Source organism: Heloderma suspectum, chromosome 1 (genome assembly GCF_057233095.1).
Source record: "Heloderma suspectum isolate Gila_16-S chromosome 1, 16-S_ref, whole genome shotgun sequence".
Classification (NCBI taxonomy): Eukaryota; Metazoa; Chordata; class Lepidosauria; order Squamata; family Helodermatidae; genus Heloderma; species Heloderma suspectum.
In genome coordinates, this window is record NC_139458.1 from 348,006,545 (window position 1) to 348,022,884 (window position 16,340).

General features: G+C 41.3%; 1 protein-coding gene across 3 annotated transcripts in view; it reads left to right on the forward strand.

Annotated features, from left to right (window-relative positions):
• Window positions 1-16,340, forward strand: part of MTHFD1L (methylenetetrahydrofolate dehydrogenase (NADP+ dependent) 1 like) — a 213,394-nt gene that overhangs the window by 82,519 nt on the left and 114,535 nt on the right. For all 3 annotated transcript variants that reach the window (XR_014786738.1, XM_084827831.1, XM_084827833.1), the window contains exons 18-20: window positions 283-423; window positions 5,441-5,509; window positions 10,312-10,423. Coding sequence is in view for 2 of the 3 variants with exons in the window: in XM_084827831.1 (XP_084683957.1) it covers window positions 283-423; window positions 5,441-5,509; window positions 10,312-10,423 (322 nt within the window). In the remaining variant the exon portion in view is untranslated. The remainder of the gene's footprint in view (window positions 1-282; window positions 424-5,440; window positions 5,510-10,311; window positions 10,424-16,340) is intronic.

A 16,340-nucleotide genomic window follows, 5' to 3' on the forward strand; every position in this document is an offset into this window, starting at 1 on the left:
TGGGAACTTTCCCATAGAGTTTCAGGCACTATGCCATTTATCCAGCTTCTTTAGGGCTCACTGAGATGGGAGCTCCTCATATTCTCTGTGCAGCACCCTGCTGACCCTTGTCAGCCATGTGGATTGGCAGGAATCAGTAGACATTGTTTGACTGCTTTCATTTTATATCGCACCTTTCTTTCACAATGGTTTACGTATGGTGCACAAGGTGGTTCACATGGCGTTCCCAAGAATGAGCTTCAGGGGTCTCTGCCTTGTATACTTCTACTTTTCTTTTTGCAGACTCAGTTTGATATTGCTGTTGCAAGTGAAATAATGGCAATCTTAGCACTGACCAGCGGGCTGTCTGATATGAAAGAGAGACTGGGGAAAATCGTTGTTGCTAACAGCAAGGCAGGACAGCCAGTGACAGCAGAAGATTTGGTATGGATCACATAATGCTTCTTACAAGTTCTATGCTTCTTGGGGCACAGTCCAGCTTTTTAAAATGTCTATTCAGCTAATTTTAGGGGTGTACAGCCTCTAATTTTGAAGACTTAAAACTAACTATGGACTGGGACTCAGGAGACGCAAGTTCTAGTCCTCACTCGGTCATGAAGCTTACTGTGTGACTGTGGGCCAGTCACTGACTTGCAGCCTAACCCACCTCACAGGGTTGTTGTGATGATAAAGTGGAGAGGAGGAAGATCATGTATGCTGCCTTGGGCTCCTTAAAAGAAAGGCGGGATATAAATGTAACAAACAAACTGTTGAAGAACTGTTTGTTCGTGGACATTTGTTTCTAAAATATCTTACTGTCTATGTTAACGGTTTTCAAAGCATGAATAGCAGAAGACCTGGAAGAGAGGCACAAGGTTTCAGGAAGGGATAGGATCCTGAGGAAGGTGGGACCTTCCTCCCATTGCCAGCAAAAATGTGGTGGGCTGAACGGTCTTTTGCAAAGAACCCTGTTAATTCACATTGGATTTGTGGTGTCCCCACTTCCCCATCACCCACTTTGATTTGGGCTGGTGCCAGATTTGAGGGGGCCTTGTTCTCCACCCCCTCCCAGCACTGGCCTGGTAGGCCCCCCAGCAAGCTTACTAGGGTCAGAGGACTGGGTGACAGCAGAGCGGGCAACAGCAGGGGTGGGCATCGGTGGAACGATCAGCACAGATAAAAGAAGTGACAGGTGAAGCAGCTACAGCTGCCATCGTAATTTTCCCACTGTCTTTGGCTGTGACTGCAGCTAACTCATCTGGGGCTTTTATCAGTGCTAAGCCCTAATTTTTAAGAAGTTTTAAAGCAGTTTTTAAAATCAAAACTGGTGCCAGCATCAGCCCTGGTGAGCCCTGACATTTGCCCCACCATACCAGGTGCTAACCCCAGGTCTGAGTTGCTGCCTTGTTCTAATGACATTTCCCTGTGTGTGGTTTTAATTGGGGTCAGATGAGTCTTGTTCTATTTCCTTTTCTAATACCAGTGTAAGTGTGCATGGATCTGTGGATCTCTGCACATAGCAGCAGGTTACATACGTAAGACAACATGCAAGGATCTCTGCATGCTCTCCTGTAAAATAGGTGGCTTAAGAGATGGGCCGAGAAGGTAGACTGAGTATAGAAAGGGACTCCCAGTCTTCTGTTGCTGATGTGGCTTTTTGTTGCTGTTTTTACTGTCATTTGTTCTGGTTTTCTTTTTAGGATTGTTTTTAATTTTTATGTGAGCTACATATTTTTTATCTGTAAGCTGCCTGGAGTTTGATTTTATCATAAAAAGGAGGATATAGATGTCTAAATAAAAAATAGTTGGGAAACATTGGCCTGCATGCCTATGTTCCCATACATTAAAAAAGGGTTGTTTTCAGATAAAAATATGGGAGTCCAACTATAAATAACTTCTTATTGAACAGTAAGAGCAGTATTCTAGATTTTAAGCCTCAGAAGTATTTCAATGTCACTCTGAGTGCATACTTCCATTAACACTTAGCATGTGTTTGAAAATGAACACATTTTTAAACCTGCCCAATTTTCTGTATATTAAAATGATACTTTGACAAGTAGTCTTCAATTCAGTATTTAATGTTCAGCCTAAACCACTAATTCCTTCTCTCTTTCATTTGTTTCGGGTGTGAATAACATTTAATATACCCTGCAAATATGCAATTTCTCTTAATTTCAGGGTGCTATGCCACATTTTCAGTGTAGTGTAATGAAATATAAAATACACATTGGCCAATGAAAACCAGATGCTGTAAGAGTTGGAGGTGGGAGGAGGCAGGGGAGAAAAGATAAATTGAATATTTCATAAAGTCAGAGGCTCCTTTCACAAGTGTAATGGGTTTTAAAAAGCCAGCCCCTGTAATGGAATGACAGAATTTGTTGCCAAAATATGGTGTTCATTGAGCAGAGTTCTGAAGACTAGATTGCAATTTGGCTGCTGTATTATAGTAAAATGTTTGATGGACAGATGCCATATCTCCATGGTAAATTAAACTGGCATGCTCAAGATTAGTATTTCAGCAGTCACGAGGAATATTAAATAAATATGTAGCTATTTGTATAGTAAGGAAGCTTCTCAAGTTACTGTGCAAGGACTCTTTTTAAAATGTTGAAATCCAGTTACCTCTATGGTAATATACTTACTTTACAAATAGCATACAGATGAGGATATTGTCTTGAAACTTTAAGCTCCAGTTTTTTTGTGCTAAATTTATGTTAGGTCTTTTGATAATTCTTTGGTCCCTATCTTAATTCTTGATCAATCACTTTTATTTATAACCAGTGTCCTAAGGGGCTTTATTTCAAACTCAGTCAAACAAAATATCCAAGCAGAGATTCCATCTGTATTTTCATGTCAAACATTTCTGTGAAAAACTACATTCAAATTTTAATCTTAAAAAGAGGGACCTTTGTCTCTTAATGAAGGTGAGGTATCATCTGCGAAATTATGTTGATCCTAAAAAGCAGGAACATGGGTTGTGGGAAGGAAGCCTGGAAGTTAACTGCAGCTTTTAAAATGGATGCAAATTGTCCACTGCCAACTTATGGAGAACTTGGCTTTCTGGTTGCAGATGCAGTTTTATAGACATCCACGGGAAAAGGCCATCTATTCTGTGGTCTTAGAGGTGGCTATGTCTCAGCCAGATATCTTAAGAAGAACCTTGCTAGAGCAAACTGAGGCAGGCTCTATCTAGTCCAGCATCCTGTTTCCCCCAGGAGTCAGCTGGATGCCTCTGAGAAGCTCACAGGCAGGGCATTAAGGCAATAGCCTCTCGTATTACTTCCCAGCAGCAATAGGAAGGTTGTGTATAACCATCACAACTAGTAGTCATTGGTAAGTCATGAATAAGTCATCTACGCTAATTGCCATCGCTATATATTGTGGCAATGCATTCCATAGTTTAAGTATATGCTGTGTGAAGAAATACTTCCTTTGGTCTGTCCTGAATCTCCTAATCAGCTTCATGGGATGACTCCAGGTTCTAGTATTATGAGAGGGGGAGAAAATTGTCTCCCTATCCACTTGCTCCACAGTGGACATAATTTTATAAACGATTCTCCTAATCTCAGAGTTGCCTTTTTTCTAAACTGGAAAAGCTCCAAATGATGATTTTAGCCTTTTCTCATAGAGATCCCTGATCATTTTGGCTGCCCCTTTTTCAGCTCTATGGTACCCTTTTGAGATGGGGTGACTAGGTCTGTACATATTATTCCAAATGTGGCCTCACCAAATTTTTATATAAAAGCCATTATGATACTGGGAGTTTAATTTTCAGTTAATTTCCTAATATTGAGTTTGCCCTTTTCAGTGCCACTTTATGCTAAGTTAAGTTTTCAGTGAGCTGTATTACTTTGCACTTCCTTACAATGAATCATGAGAGCCAGTGTGGAGTAGTGTTAAGACTGGAACTGGGGAGACCCGGGGTCAAGTCCCCACTTGCCCATGAAGCTCACTGGATGACTTCGGGCCAGTCACTGGCGCTCAGCATAACTTACCTCACCGGGTTGTTGTGAGGAAAAAATGGAGAGGAGAAGCATCATGTATGTTGCCTTGGGCCCTTGGTGGGATAGAAATGTAACAAACAAATAAATATTTTTAATAGATACATTTTATTATTTTTCTAAATACAAAGACAAACAAAGGAACAATGGATCTCATTTGTCATTTTGTTGGCGATTCTCATGTTGTTTGGAGAGAGGTTTCTCCATAGTCTGTTTTGGATTGCACCATTATAAGTAATGTGGTGTCGTCCACAAACTTAACCATTTCCTAACAGCATTTTATTTATGGCTATAAAAGGAAGGCTGTTGGGCAAACCAACCCCTTCCATAGAGTCGTTGGGAACTGAAAGGTCAGCTGGATCTACAGGTTGCCTATAAGGCTGAACCAGGCAATCCAAACCTACTCAATCCCATCTGCAGTGTGCCAGCAGGACAGAGCAGGTGGGCCACCAAGCGAGGGCAGGTGCCTGTGAAGCACACAGCTCCTGACCGCTCAGGCCTGTCACCACATGACCCAGTCTATCCCCACTGTCTCTTTTTTGTTGGGGAATAGACTTAGAGCATTCTGTTACTGAACCTTCATATACAAAGGAGGGCATTCATGCCACAAAGAAGTGTCTTTCCTTCAGTGAAGCCTTGTTTGTGGGGCAGTAAAACCCTTTTACACTTGTTTGTCTTTGAACAGGCCCACAAACCCATTTGCCAGGTTGCCAGTGGTGACCACCTTTCCCTCATTGTCTCCGCTACATGCGGAGAACCTGGGAGAAGGGATGAGGATGGTGTCACCATTCACACTGGCAGACATTTCTACAAAAGCCCCATGTAAAGGAAAACACCACCCAACACCAGGCTTACCAGAGTCCTCAGGAATTTACTTGGGGAATTCCACCACCCCTCCCAGTGCCTCTCAGTGGCTTTGGGGAAGGAAAAAAGCAACATGAGTCCTTTTCACCCATATACATCCTCTTCACAGGCACCAAGGAAGGGCAAAACAGCATGAAGGACCCTGCCCACCCCCTGAAACCTCTAGTGCTACCTTTAACTTCTGCAAAGGCCAGTGCAAACACAGACCCCCCCCCCCTTCACCAAAGTTCTCTGAAACATGCAGAGAACTTGGGGAAGGGGAAGAATTGGTGGCAGCCATGAGCAATGGCAAGCCAAGAAGACCAAGCTACAATTTGTCGGCCTGTGTCTTTAAATATTTCTATTTTCTGTGCACATACTACTTTTCAAAGCCCGTTGTGTTGAATATTGTAACTCAGAAGCTTACTTACCTTTCATTCTGTCTTTTAAAAATAGTGACACCAACACCTTATGAAGAGAAAATCCTATTTTATATCATTGTAGATCTGTTAAACACAACTTGATTTGTTTAGCTAATTAAGTTGAGCTAGTTCTATGTTTCAAATAAGATTGACCCGAACACTAAAGCTAAAACTAAAGTTATTCTGTTTTTTTAGGGAATAACTGGTGCTTTGTCAGTTTTGATGAAGGATGCAATTAAACCAACATTGATGCAAACATTAGAGGTGAGTCCAGTCATCCCTAACCTTTCACTTCCTTTCTTTTTAAGACTATACCTAAATTGCTAGAGGGTATGTTTGTAAAAGATTTTAAAATTCAAGCTCATGTCTAGCCATCAGCAGAATGGGCATTGTTGATGGGATGGATTTTCCCTCTGTCCTTCCAACTCCCTGTGTGCTCTTCAGTTCTTATCTGGAAGGGTGGGGGATCCTCCTGATGTGGTGCTGGTGCTGGTGGTTATTATTATTATTAATTACGTTTCTATACTGCCCCATAGCCAAAGATCTCTGGGCAGCTCATGAAGATTATAGTTTGGGTGGGAAAAGGGGAGCTGCAGGGGGGAGGAGAGGAAAGGGAAATCCAGTTGTGGTACCAGAACTCTGCTTGCCGATGTTGGATATCGCTGTATTGATTTATTTATTGTATTTCTATACTGCCCATTAGCAGAAGCTCCCTGGGTGGTTTACAAGACAAAGCTTAAAACCATAATGTACAATAACATGTTGTTGTTGTTCAGTCGTTAAGTCGTGTCCGACTCTTCGTGACCCCATGGACCATAGCACAGCAGGCCTTCCTGTCCTCCGCTGTCTCCCGGAGTGTGTTCAAGTTCATACAATAACATAGTAAAACATAATAAAAAACCATAAGTTGCTAACAGAATAAAACCGAAGTGGTAACCAAGATAAAAGCCAGCAGCAGCGCAAAGATCTAAAAATGCACTAACACAGTTTTTTAAACTGAAGGGCTAAGTGCAACTGTAGAACTGATTATACTGCATGGCTCCTTATCACTTTTCAGATTTGATTTATATGGGCATTGTAGATGGCTTGTCGCTAAGAGAGGTTGGGTTTTTTTCTTGACCTCCAGATCTTTGGAACTTCCATGTCCTAGAAACCTGTGCTAGAAATATAGTATGTTTGAGGATGCTTCTGCATCAAACATACTGCTGTGTTAGGATCTGGAATTCCACTGTTCAAAAAACAAAAAAGAAAGTATAGAAAAGTGTAATCTGCTATTTTACAAGTCACTTTTAGTGGTTAGAGTGTTGGAGTGGGACTTGGGAGACTTGGATGCTAGTCCCCACTGAGCCATGAAGTTCACTGGGTGACTTCAGGCCAGTCACTGACACTAAGCCTAACTTTCCTCACAGGGTTGTTGTGAGCATAAAATGGAGAGGAGGACAATCATGTACACTACCTTGGGCACCTTGGAGGAAAGGTGGGACATAAATGTAACAAACAAACAAACAAACAAACAAACAGATCTTTAGAAATGGAGATGTAGCAACTCCTTAAGTTTAGGCAAGGCAGTTTTACTTGAAGTTTCTTGAAAAAGCAAGTAGTACCTACTGGGCTGGATCCAGAGATCCTGTGAGTGGAGATCCATCTGCAGCCCCCTGCAATGCTTCAGAATGTCCTCTGAATGGTTGTTGTCCCTCCAAAACAATGTGGAAGGTGATGCAGGAGGCTGCAGGTAGAAGGCGGCATTGCTCATCCTTCCCCCTTCCATGAGTAGGAGCAAACAGAAAGAGGCCTTCCATTTCTGAAATGGTTACCCTGGGTCAAAGTTGTTGTCTTTTCATCAGAACCGTTTAGCATATCGTATGTGCACTTTAAAAACCGCACATTATTTCTCTGTTGAAAACTTCTTTGCATTATCACATTCCTTGGATATAAGAGGGTTTCCATTTATGTGGTGAATGTTATTAGAACCAGCTTTCTCTAAGCCTAATTTTGGTTTGGTTTTACCAGTCATCTTTCATGTGGCAAAATAGGATGTGCACATGGTTGTTTTCATAATATTTCAGCATAACATAAAAAAAAACCCTAGGGATCATAATTATGAACAATAATGCTGACATACCAAATTACTATTCAGATAGTATGTTTACCACTCATGAAATAGCTATTAATTACTTACTTAAGATCTATAGTATGATTGTGTTATTTTTATTTTTGAACACACACACAACTACTATAGATGTCATTTAATTGGAAGAATTTGTCTTTTCAAGCCATGCCAGTATTGCAGCTTGTGCTTGTCTATAGACATGTGCTACTGCTTTTTAAAAAGCATGAGTCATGTTTAGTATCCTTCTTTTATTCTACCTACCTTTTTTATTCTATCTACACTACTACTTGCATTTATATAGCACTTTATTGTATATTACATTTTTATACCACCCCATAGCCAAAGCTCTCTGGGTGGTTTACAAAGGTTAAAACATTAAAAGTACAATATGAAAATTTTAAAATATAAAAACACACAAACAGACAGTATACACAAAGACAACATAGCCTCATATGCATTATATTATGAATGCAAATACCTTCCTAGCAGTGGGAATCCAGCACAGCAATATTTATTTCTTGTTACATTTATATCCCACCTTTTTTCCTCTTGTAAGGAACTTAAAGTGGCTTATGTGGTCTTCCTCCTCTCTGTATTACCCTCACAACAATTCTGTGAGGCACGTTAGGCTGAGAGCCAGTGACTGGCCCAGAGTCACCCAGTGAGTTTCATAGCCACATGGGGTCTAGGACCTGGATTTCTTGAGTCCCCGTCCAACACTTTACCCACTACACCACACTGGTCATCTCTATAAGATTTGCTATACAAAACAGCATGCTGGATGATTGAATGAATCCCACATAGTATTGCGCTAAAACTATTTATCTGGTAAACATTATCAATGATCTGTTGGTTTGAGAAAATAAATATGAACTGTATTTGTTCAGTGATAATGATGCTGTCATGTACTGGCTTTGTTATTTCCACCTGTTGCTATTTTTCTACAGCTTCTGTTTCAAAGCACACATAGGCAAAGCAGAATAGTTATCAGATTATTAATATAAAATGTCTTCTTTTGGATAACTCTTCCCCCCACCCCTTCTTTGCATTACATTCCTTTCTTCACTCCCTTGGCCTCCTCCATTAATGAAAGAGAACTTGTGTTTTCACAGATGGAATTGCCATAGGCTCTCCCTTTCATATGTCTCCTAGATGAATTTTAGAACTGTTTAATCAGATAGGCATTTATTAGAAACTCATGGATCAAAAGTGAATTAAAAGAACTACCACCAGATACATTACTTTTTAATGATATAATTAATGTTTAACCGTGCAATCCTATACATGGGCAGCATCCAACTGGACACTAGCACTAATGTAAATTACAGTGTGCTAGCATACAGGACCTCTAGCACAATGCCAATAGCGTTTGCTGGCACAATGGGTTTTCCATTGCATTCAATGGGGCTTACTCCCATGTAAGTTGGTAAAGGATTGCAGCCTGTTAAACTGGCCTAAATAGCCTAAGTCAGCCTTCCCTAACCTGGTGCACTTCAGATATGTTAGACTACAAGTCTTCAGATGTGTTGGACTACAAGCATTCCTGACAATTGGCCATGCTGACTGGGGCTGATGGTAGTTGAAGTCCAAACGTCTGAAGGGCACCAGATTAGGAAAGGCTGTCCTAAGTTTCAGCAGCTGCCATGTGACATTGACCTGGTTTGCATGATAACTGTGGGTTAAGCAAGCCATAGTGGCTTGTTTAACCCACAGCATGTGCTGGGCGCCATTTGCCTAATCATGTGCCTGGATGCAGCTTGTTGTGTCATCCGAACCTGGGCAGCATGACTTGTTGGAGGGGGAAACATCCCTCGGGTAACCCATGGGCTGTTGTTGAGGGTAGGTTCCCCTTACAACAAGCCATGCCACCTGGGTTCAGACAACACGACAAGCTGTGCTTGGGCAGGTTATTAGGAAAGTGGCGCCCAGCACACACCATGACTTCACAAGGCACCATGCCTTGTTTAACTCACAGTGATCATGCAAACCAGCCCAATGAGTAGTTGGAAACAGCAGTACCAGATGGCTTTGTCACCGTTTTCTGGGAAAAGAAGAGATGGTTTTTAGAGTTCCTCAGTGGACAGAAATTTATTTTTTGAAAGCCGTCAATCATAAGGGACTGGTTCAGTTGCTGGAATGGCACAAGAAAGGGGTTTTCCCTGAGCAAGAGAAGAAGCAGCCTAAACGTGAATCCCAGCTTAAATCATGAAAGTTCCCTGCACTCTCATTCTACCTCCTTGAACACCAGCACACACTGCTATAGAACTATTTGGACAGAAGCAGGAGACACCATTTTGTGCCTCTGCTGTGGCCCTAGGGGTCTTATGGCCCTAGGGACCTTGCACCAAGGCTCTTAGTTGCCCTGCAGCCAATCTTTCCTGCTTCCAGGGGATATCTCATTATGATTCCCCCACACCCTAGTTTGAATTTCATGGAGATTGCAGCTGGGGGGGGGGGGGAGGCTTAAACCTCACCTCCCCATATGCTGTGATATTTTTTTTAAAAAAATTCTTAAGCTTTATATTAACCAGTTCAAACAGGGGAAAAGAGGGGATGAAGAGTGGAAATATAGAGTAAGACAAATAACAGTTCACATGAATAATGACATTATTGTAAAGCAAGTAATTATTATTTTTTAATGGATCTGGTTTTGAGAGAGGTGGTTGTCATTCATGTCAGTAACCATGGTCTAAATGTCCAAATACGTGTCTGGGAACTATTGATGATAGTCTGCTGCATGCTCAAATGTTGAAAGAACAGTAGCATGCTGGAGGTGCCACTACCCTATGCCTTGCATTTAATTTTAAAAAACCACACATGACATGACATGAATCCTAATCATATAGTAAATGTCACACATAGGGCAGGCACTAATGCAGAATATGTGCAACATGTCTAATGATTATTTTCTTCTTGTGCTCTGATTACTGTTTTGCTTTCCCCCCCCTACTTTTAGGGTACTCCAGTTTTTGTGCATGCTGGACCTTTTGCAAATATTGCTCATGGTAATTCTTCTGTTTTGGCAGACAAAATTGCCCTTAAATTGGTTGGCAAAGAAGGATTTGTAGGTGAGTGCAAACTCATTTCGTTTGGGCTCGTTCATGTAGAGTAGGAATAGTTTAGCTTGAAGTTAATGCTAAAGTATCATGTTTTATGTAACATTACTTACAGGGAGTAACAGGGAGTAACAGGGAGGGGCCGTAGCGCAATGGTACAGCACCTGCTTTGCATGCAGAAGGTCCCAGGTTCAACCTCCGGAATCTCCAGGCAGGGCTAGAAAAACTCCTGGCTGAAAGCATTGAGAGCTGCTGCCAGTCAGTGTCAACAATATTGGGCTAGATGGACCAATGGTCTGACGCAGACTCAGTGTACGGCGGCTTCCTATGTATGATGTTTGTACTTCCTTCATCAAAATATGTTTTCTATTTATTTGAGATTTCATGGTTGCATTTGGAACCATTTGCCTGGATAGATTTGATGTGGGGCTTAAATGGGTATTTTTGATGGGAATTATTTAGTATTGATGCCTCCTGTTAGAAAGTTAGTTAGCAGAGAAAAACAAAAGGCAGAGAAGAATGAGCATTTACCAGTCCCACATGCACACAAGGCTAAAAAAGGAAACCACACCCTTCGTTAGTAAAGAAAGGTAAAATAGCTTACTCACAATATACTTGCATATATTATGCAGGTACAGCGTGGAGTTTTCAAAGAACAGTTTGTTCAGTTCATTTGTGTTCTGTAACACTGGCAGGAGCAAGAGAGCAAAGTGCTCCCAGTAGAGGAGGAGGTCAGAAAGAGGGAGGGAGGGAGGGAGGGGAGGAGCACAGGAAACCACACGGTAGGCTATAGAGATCCTAAGGCTAGCTGAGGCCTAAACTCCCATGAACTAAGTAACCGCAACACTGCCCCCTTCCAGTAACTTCCAGACAAGGTTGCAATATTCCCAACAATTTTAACCCTTTAATAGTATTCCAAAGCAATCCAGATTGAAAGAGCATTTTGTTGAATTCCATTGTTTGAAACATCCTCAGCAGAAAGAGTCACATGGTACATTTTTCTTGAGATAAACTTGCTACTTAGATCTCTCTGAAATTCGTAGGGGCTTAGCTCAGTGGTGGAGCACATACTTTGCATGCAGAAGATCACAGATTGAAGCCCTGGCATATCAAGGTAGGGCTGGGAAGACCCTGAGTCTGAGACCCTGGGGAGCCACTGCCAGTCAGTGTAGACAGTACTGAGTTAGATGAACCAATGGTCTCATTTGGTATAAGGCAGCTTTCTGTGTTCTTCATTTGAACATTAGTGGTTTAGAGGGCCTTGCAGATGTAATGACTGACAATGGTTTAAGGAATGGGAGCATGTTGTGGATACCTCATTGGGGGTTCCATACTGGGGAGCTCCACTCCCCCTGTCCAGTTCCTGGCATAGATGACCAAAGCAGTCTCTGTCCCATAACCAGGCCTGAAGCCAGATTAAAATGAATCTAGCTAATCTGCGCTCAGCCTCATGACCAATAAGGAATATTGGAGACTGGCTTAAATGATCCAGTATGGTGGGGTTCAGGGAGGGTTTTTCTAGCAGAGGTTTTACCACCACCTCCTCAGGTGGTACTCCTCAAGGTACGACTTTATGGAGTCGTACCTTGCCATAAAGAGGCGTTCACCACTACCCTTACCCACTCAGCCAGTCCCCCGCTGGCCACTTTGACATGCAAGGAAGGGCAAAAATCCATGACAAATGCACCAGTCCTGAAAACTAAAATATAGAAAAGTTAATATTTCCTCTATGAAATACTTTAAAAAAAATTTAAAGTATCCATGGCCAATTTAAACAAATGGCCCATAATTAAATCTGCTTGAGAAGTGAGGGTCCTAAACACTGATATAGCATGAACTCATTGATTCAGGCTCACATCTGAAATGTGCTTAATAAGCATAATCATAGCTATAAGGAGCTGTGTTATACTGAGTGAACCCATTTATACTTAGCAATGAAAAAGATACGTTTGTAAATCCATTAAGCTAATTAGTAACTCATAAAATTAACAAAATACAATCCCATTAGCAAGGGCAGTGACCCATCACATAGATGAGGGGCAAAGCAGGTTAGAGGCCTGGTGGCTCTCCGTGGGCCAAGGAGGCCTATAATTCTCAGAAAGAAATGGTGGCTCAGGGAATTTTCCAGCTCTCTGAAGGTCACCAGTAGAGATGGACAGATCAATCTATTTCTGGTCCATATCAGTTTTGCATGTATTCAGTCAGAAGTCCGTTTCATCCCATTTCTGCATCAATGTGCAGTGGGGGTTTTGTAAGACCACACAAACATTTGCATTATTTTGAAAAAACAAAACAAAAAAAACAACCCGCCATACTCATTTTTGTACACATTTGCATCTAAAAGAGACATTTTAATGGAAACCATGCATTTTTACATGCATTTTGGTACTTAGTTTGAACCAAGAACTATTATACAATTTGAGAACTGTGAAAACGAAAGGATATGTTCCCATTCGCGTTTTAGTTCAGGAAATGCAAATTAGGTCATTTACTTAAAACGAAGACCAAATGATCTCCTCAAGCATCCCTAGTCTTCCAGCTCAGGACCTCCTGCAGCGGTTAGTCCTGACAGTTTTTACAAGTCTGCAGGAATTTGGGTTTTTTCCTGTTGCATTCACGTAAAACATTTGTCTGGTTTAAGGAGAGATCTGGGAGAAATAATAACAAGGATAGTCTTTTTTCCATATGTCCTAAGTATATTTCTGGTCTCTGGATCCCTAATTTACTGAGACTTTCCCTAGGGCAGCCTTTCCCAGTCTGATGCCCTCCAGATGTATCAAACTACAAGTCCTGTCATTCCTAACCAGCATGCCCATTTGCTGTGCTGACTTGTAGTTCAACAGATCAGGAGGGCATCAGGCTGGGTAAAGCTTCCCTAGAGCTTTCCCTGACATGGTTTCTTTAATTATTATCTTGTAGGCAGATTTCAGGTAAGTGGATTCACATAAGAAAATAATATGATACAATAATGCCATTGCCATTTAAGCACTGAAGTAGTACATTGGCCCTTAGAATGCATATGACTAAAATACAGCATGCAGCTTGGCAGTTTACTTAATCTTGTGAAACTCTAGAATGGTTTGTTGCTAAAAAGCAGTTATGCCATCAGTCAAGGACAGGAGCAGACATATACATTAAAAATATTTTTAAAAGCCATGATCTGGTGAATAGAGAATTTGGGTAAGTTTTGTATTTTGTCCTGACTTGCTTTCTCTCAATCACAAAATAAACTCATCACCATTTCCAGTTTAAGGAAAGAAGAGAGTGCATTACAGTTTTTAGAAATGTTTATTAAGGTTTTACTGAAGAGGATTTTTTGTTTTATAAAATATTCCCAACCTCTCCCTTCTCCTACCCCTTTAGGATAGGAGTGTTTTCTGTTATTGCTCTAGCAGATAATTGGAGAAGCGTTGGCAGGCTTTTCAGTGCTGTAAGCCTAAGCAGAATAAGCTTTAATAAACTATCTAAATAATTTCGTTTCTTTATACTACACTGAAAATGTTCATCAAATAAAATGACTAACGATAGTTGCTTAGCTATCTATGAAGCATGCACACAGTTGTATTTCAAGAATACTTTTATATACAGCCACACTCAAAAGTGTGTACAAAAGGCTTATAAATCTCATTGTAAAAATAGTACCGCATATGTGTTTAAAATAGGAAATGAATGATATCCAGTACTTCTTTATCTTTTGTAAAATGCTTTGCAGTATTTCATTGGCAGTAGTCTTTTCTCCAAAAAAGGAAACAAATCCTAAGTGCTTTGCTTTAAACATCTTTTGGCGACACAAACACATGGGATGTCTTAATATTTGCACTGTTCAGGGTTCTTTATAGTTGCTTTTTTTTTTTTTTGCCTAACTCCACTGAAAAGTCACCATGCATTGACTGTTCCAGAGAGTGTTAAATTCAAACTCCTAGCTATCCCATGTCATAACATAGTTTTGTAGTTCCATTTCTCTTCATAGTTAAGAAAATCTAACGTCTTCTTAGCATGCTACTGCAGCAATAAAATTTCCCCTTTCCTGTCTTTTGGGTCAAATGTTAAATTAATAATGGCTATGATCCAGAAAAGTGAGTAGTGAGTATGGCTAATTACTGTCCATCCTTAACTGTCCATCCTTAACTCTGGACAATAATAAGTAACTGTATGGAGCGCCTCTCTCAGTATGAACACTACAGTCAAAGTCAGGGGCCCTCTTCTGAGGGAGGTTCGTAGGATGGCAACAAGGAAGGGAGCCTTCCCAGTGGTGGCTCCCGATTGTGCAGTGCTGTCCCCAGTGAGGTCCGCCTGGCACTAACTTTGTTATCTTTTGGGGGCCAGGTTAACTTTCCTCAACTCCCAGGCATTTGACAGCATATGATGGCGGGGGGGAGGTTAATGTTAGTTTTTTATCTAGTCCTGGTAGTTCTATTGTTAATAATTTTAACTGTTTCAGACTATTTTGAATTTTTATATGTTAAAGGTTTTATATTATGTTTTATCGTGTTGTGAATCACCCAGAAAGCATTGGCTATTGGACGGTATAAGAATGAAGGAATGAATAAATGAATGAACTGTTAGCCAACATCTCCCCAGCTGCATTGCAGGCAATGTCCTAAACTCCCTCTGACCTGAAAAAACAGTTTGCAATGTGTGTGCAATTAGTGAGATGGGGCAGGCTGTAGTTTACAGGAAGAAAGTTTTGTGTTGCTTGTGAAGAGTACAAACACTGGGGTTTGAAGACTACAAACTCCAACATTGCCCCATTGGTTTGGGGCAAATGTTGGTTGGAACCTGACATTATTATATATATATAACTGCCAGCAAGAATGGCAGCTGTGTGCTTATTCCCCTTGCCTCCATAATGACGAATACAAGTTCCCCTCTGCTAAACTCACAACATTATGTATTCCCCTGCCCTCTGTCAGCAGCAGCCAAAAACATGAAAAGAAGTGGGAAATCACACATCTTGACCTAAGGATGTGAGTAAGCTGTTCTAAATATTATAAAGAGAGGGGGTACAACTAGACATGTGGCTGTTATTATTTATTATGAGTCTGAATTGTAAATCAAAGGTAGAAGGTTGTTGTTGTTCAGTCATTCAGTCGTGTCCGACTCTTCGTGACCCCATGGACCACAGCACGCCAGGCCTTCCTGTCCTCTACTCTCTCCCGGAGTGTGCTCAAGTCCATATTCATTGCATCAGTGATGCTATCTAGCCACCTCATCCTCTGTCCCCTTCTCCTTTTGCCTTCAGTCTTTCCCAGCATCAGGGTCTTTTCCAGAGAGTTTTCTGTTTGCATTAGGTGGCCAAAATATTTGGGCTTCAGCTTCAGTATCTGTCCTTCCAATGAGCATTCAGGGTTGATTTCCTTTAGGATGGACTGATTTGACCTCCTTGCAGTCCAGGGGACTCTTCTCCAGCACCACAGTTCGAAAGCATCAATTCTTCGGCGCTCAGCCTTCCTTATTGTCCAGCTCTCACAGCCATACATTACTACTGGGAAAACCATAGCTTTGATTATACGAACCTTTGTCAGCAAGGTGATGTCTCTGCTTCTTACTATGCTGTCTAGGTTTGCCATAGCTTTCCTCCCAAGGAGCAAGCGTCTTTTAATTTCATGGCTACAGTCACGGTCTGCGGTGATCTTGGAGCCCAAGAAAATAAAATCTGTCACTGCTTCCATTTCTTCCCCTTCCATATGCCAGGAAGTGATGGGGCCAGATACCATGATCTTCATTTTTTTAATGTTGAGTTTCAAACCAGCTTTTGCACTCTCCTCTTTCACCCTCAACAAGAGGCTCTTTAGATCCTCTTCGCTTTCTGCCATTAGGGTGGTATCATCTGCGTATCTGAGGTTGTTGATAATTCTCCCGGCAATCTTAATTCCGACCTGTGATTCATCCAACCCGGCGTTTCTCATGATGTACTCCGCATATAAGT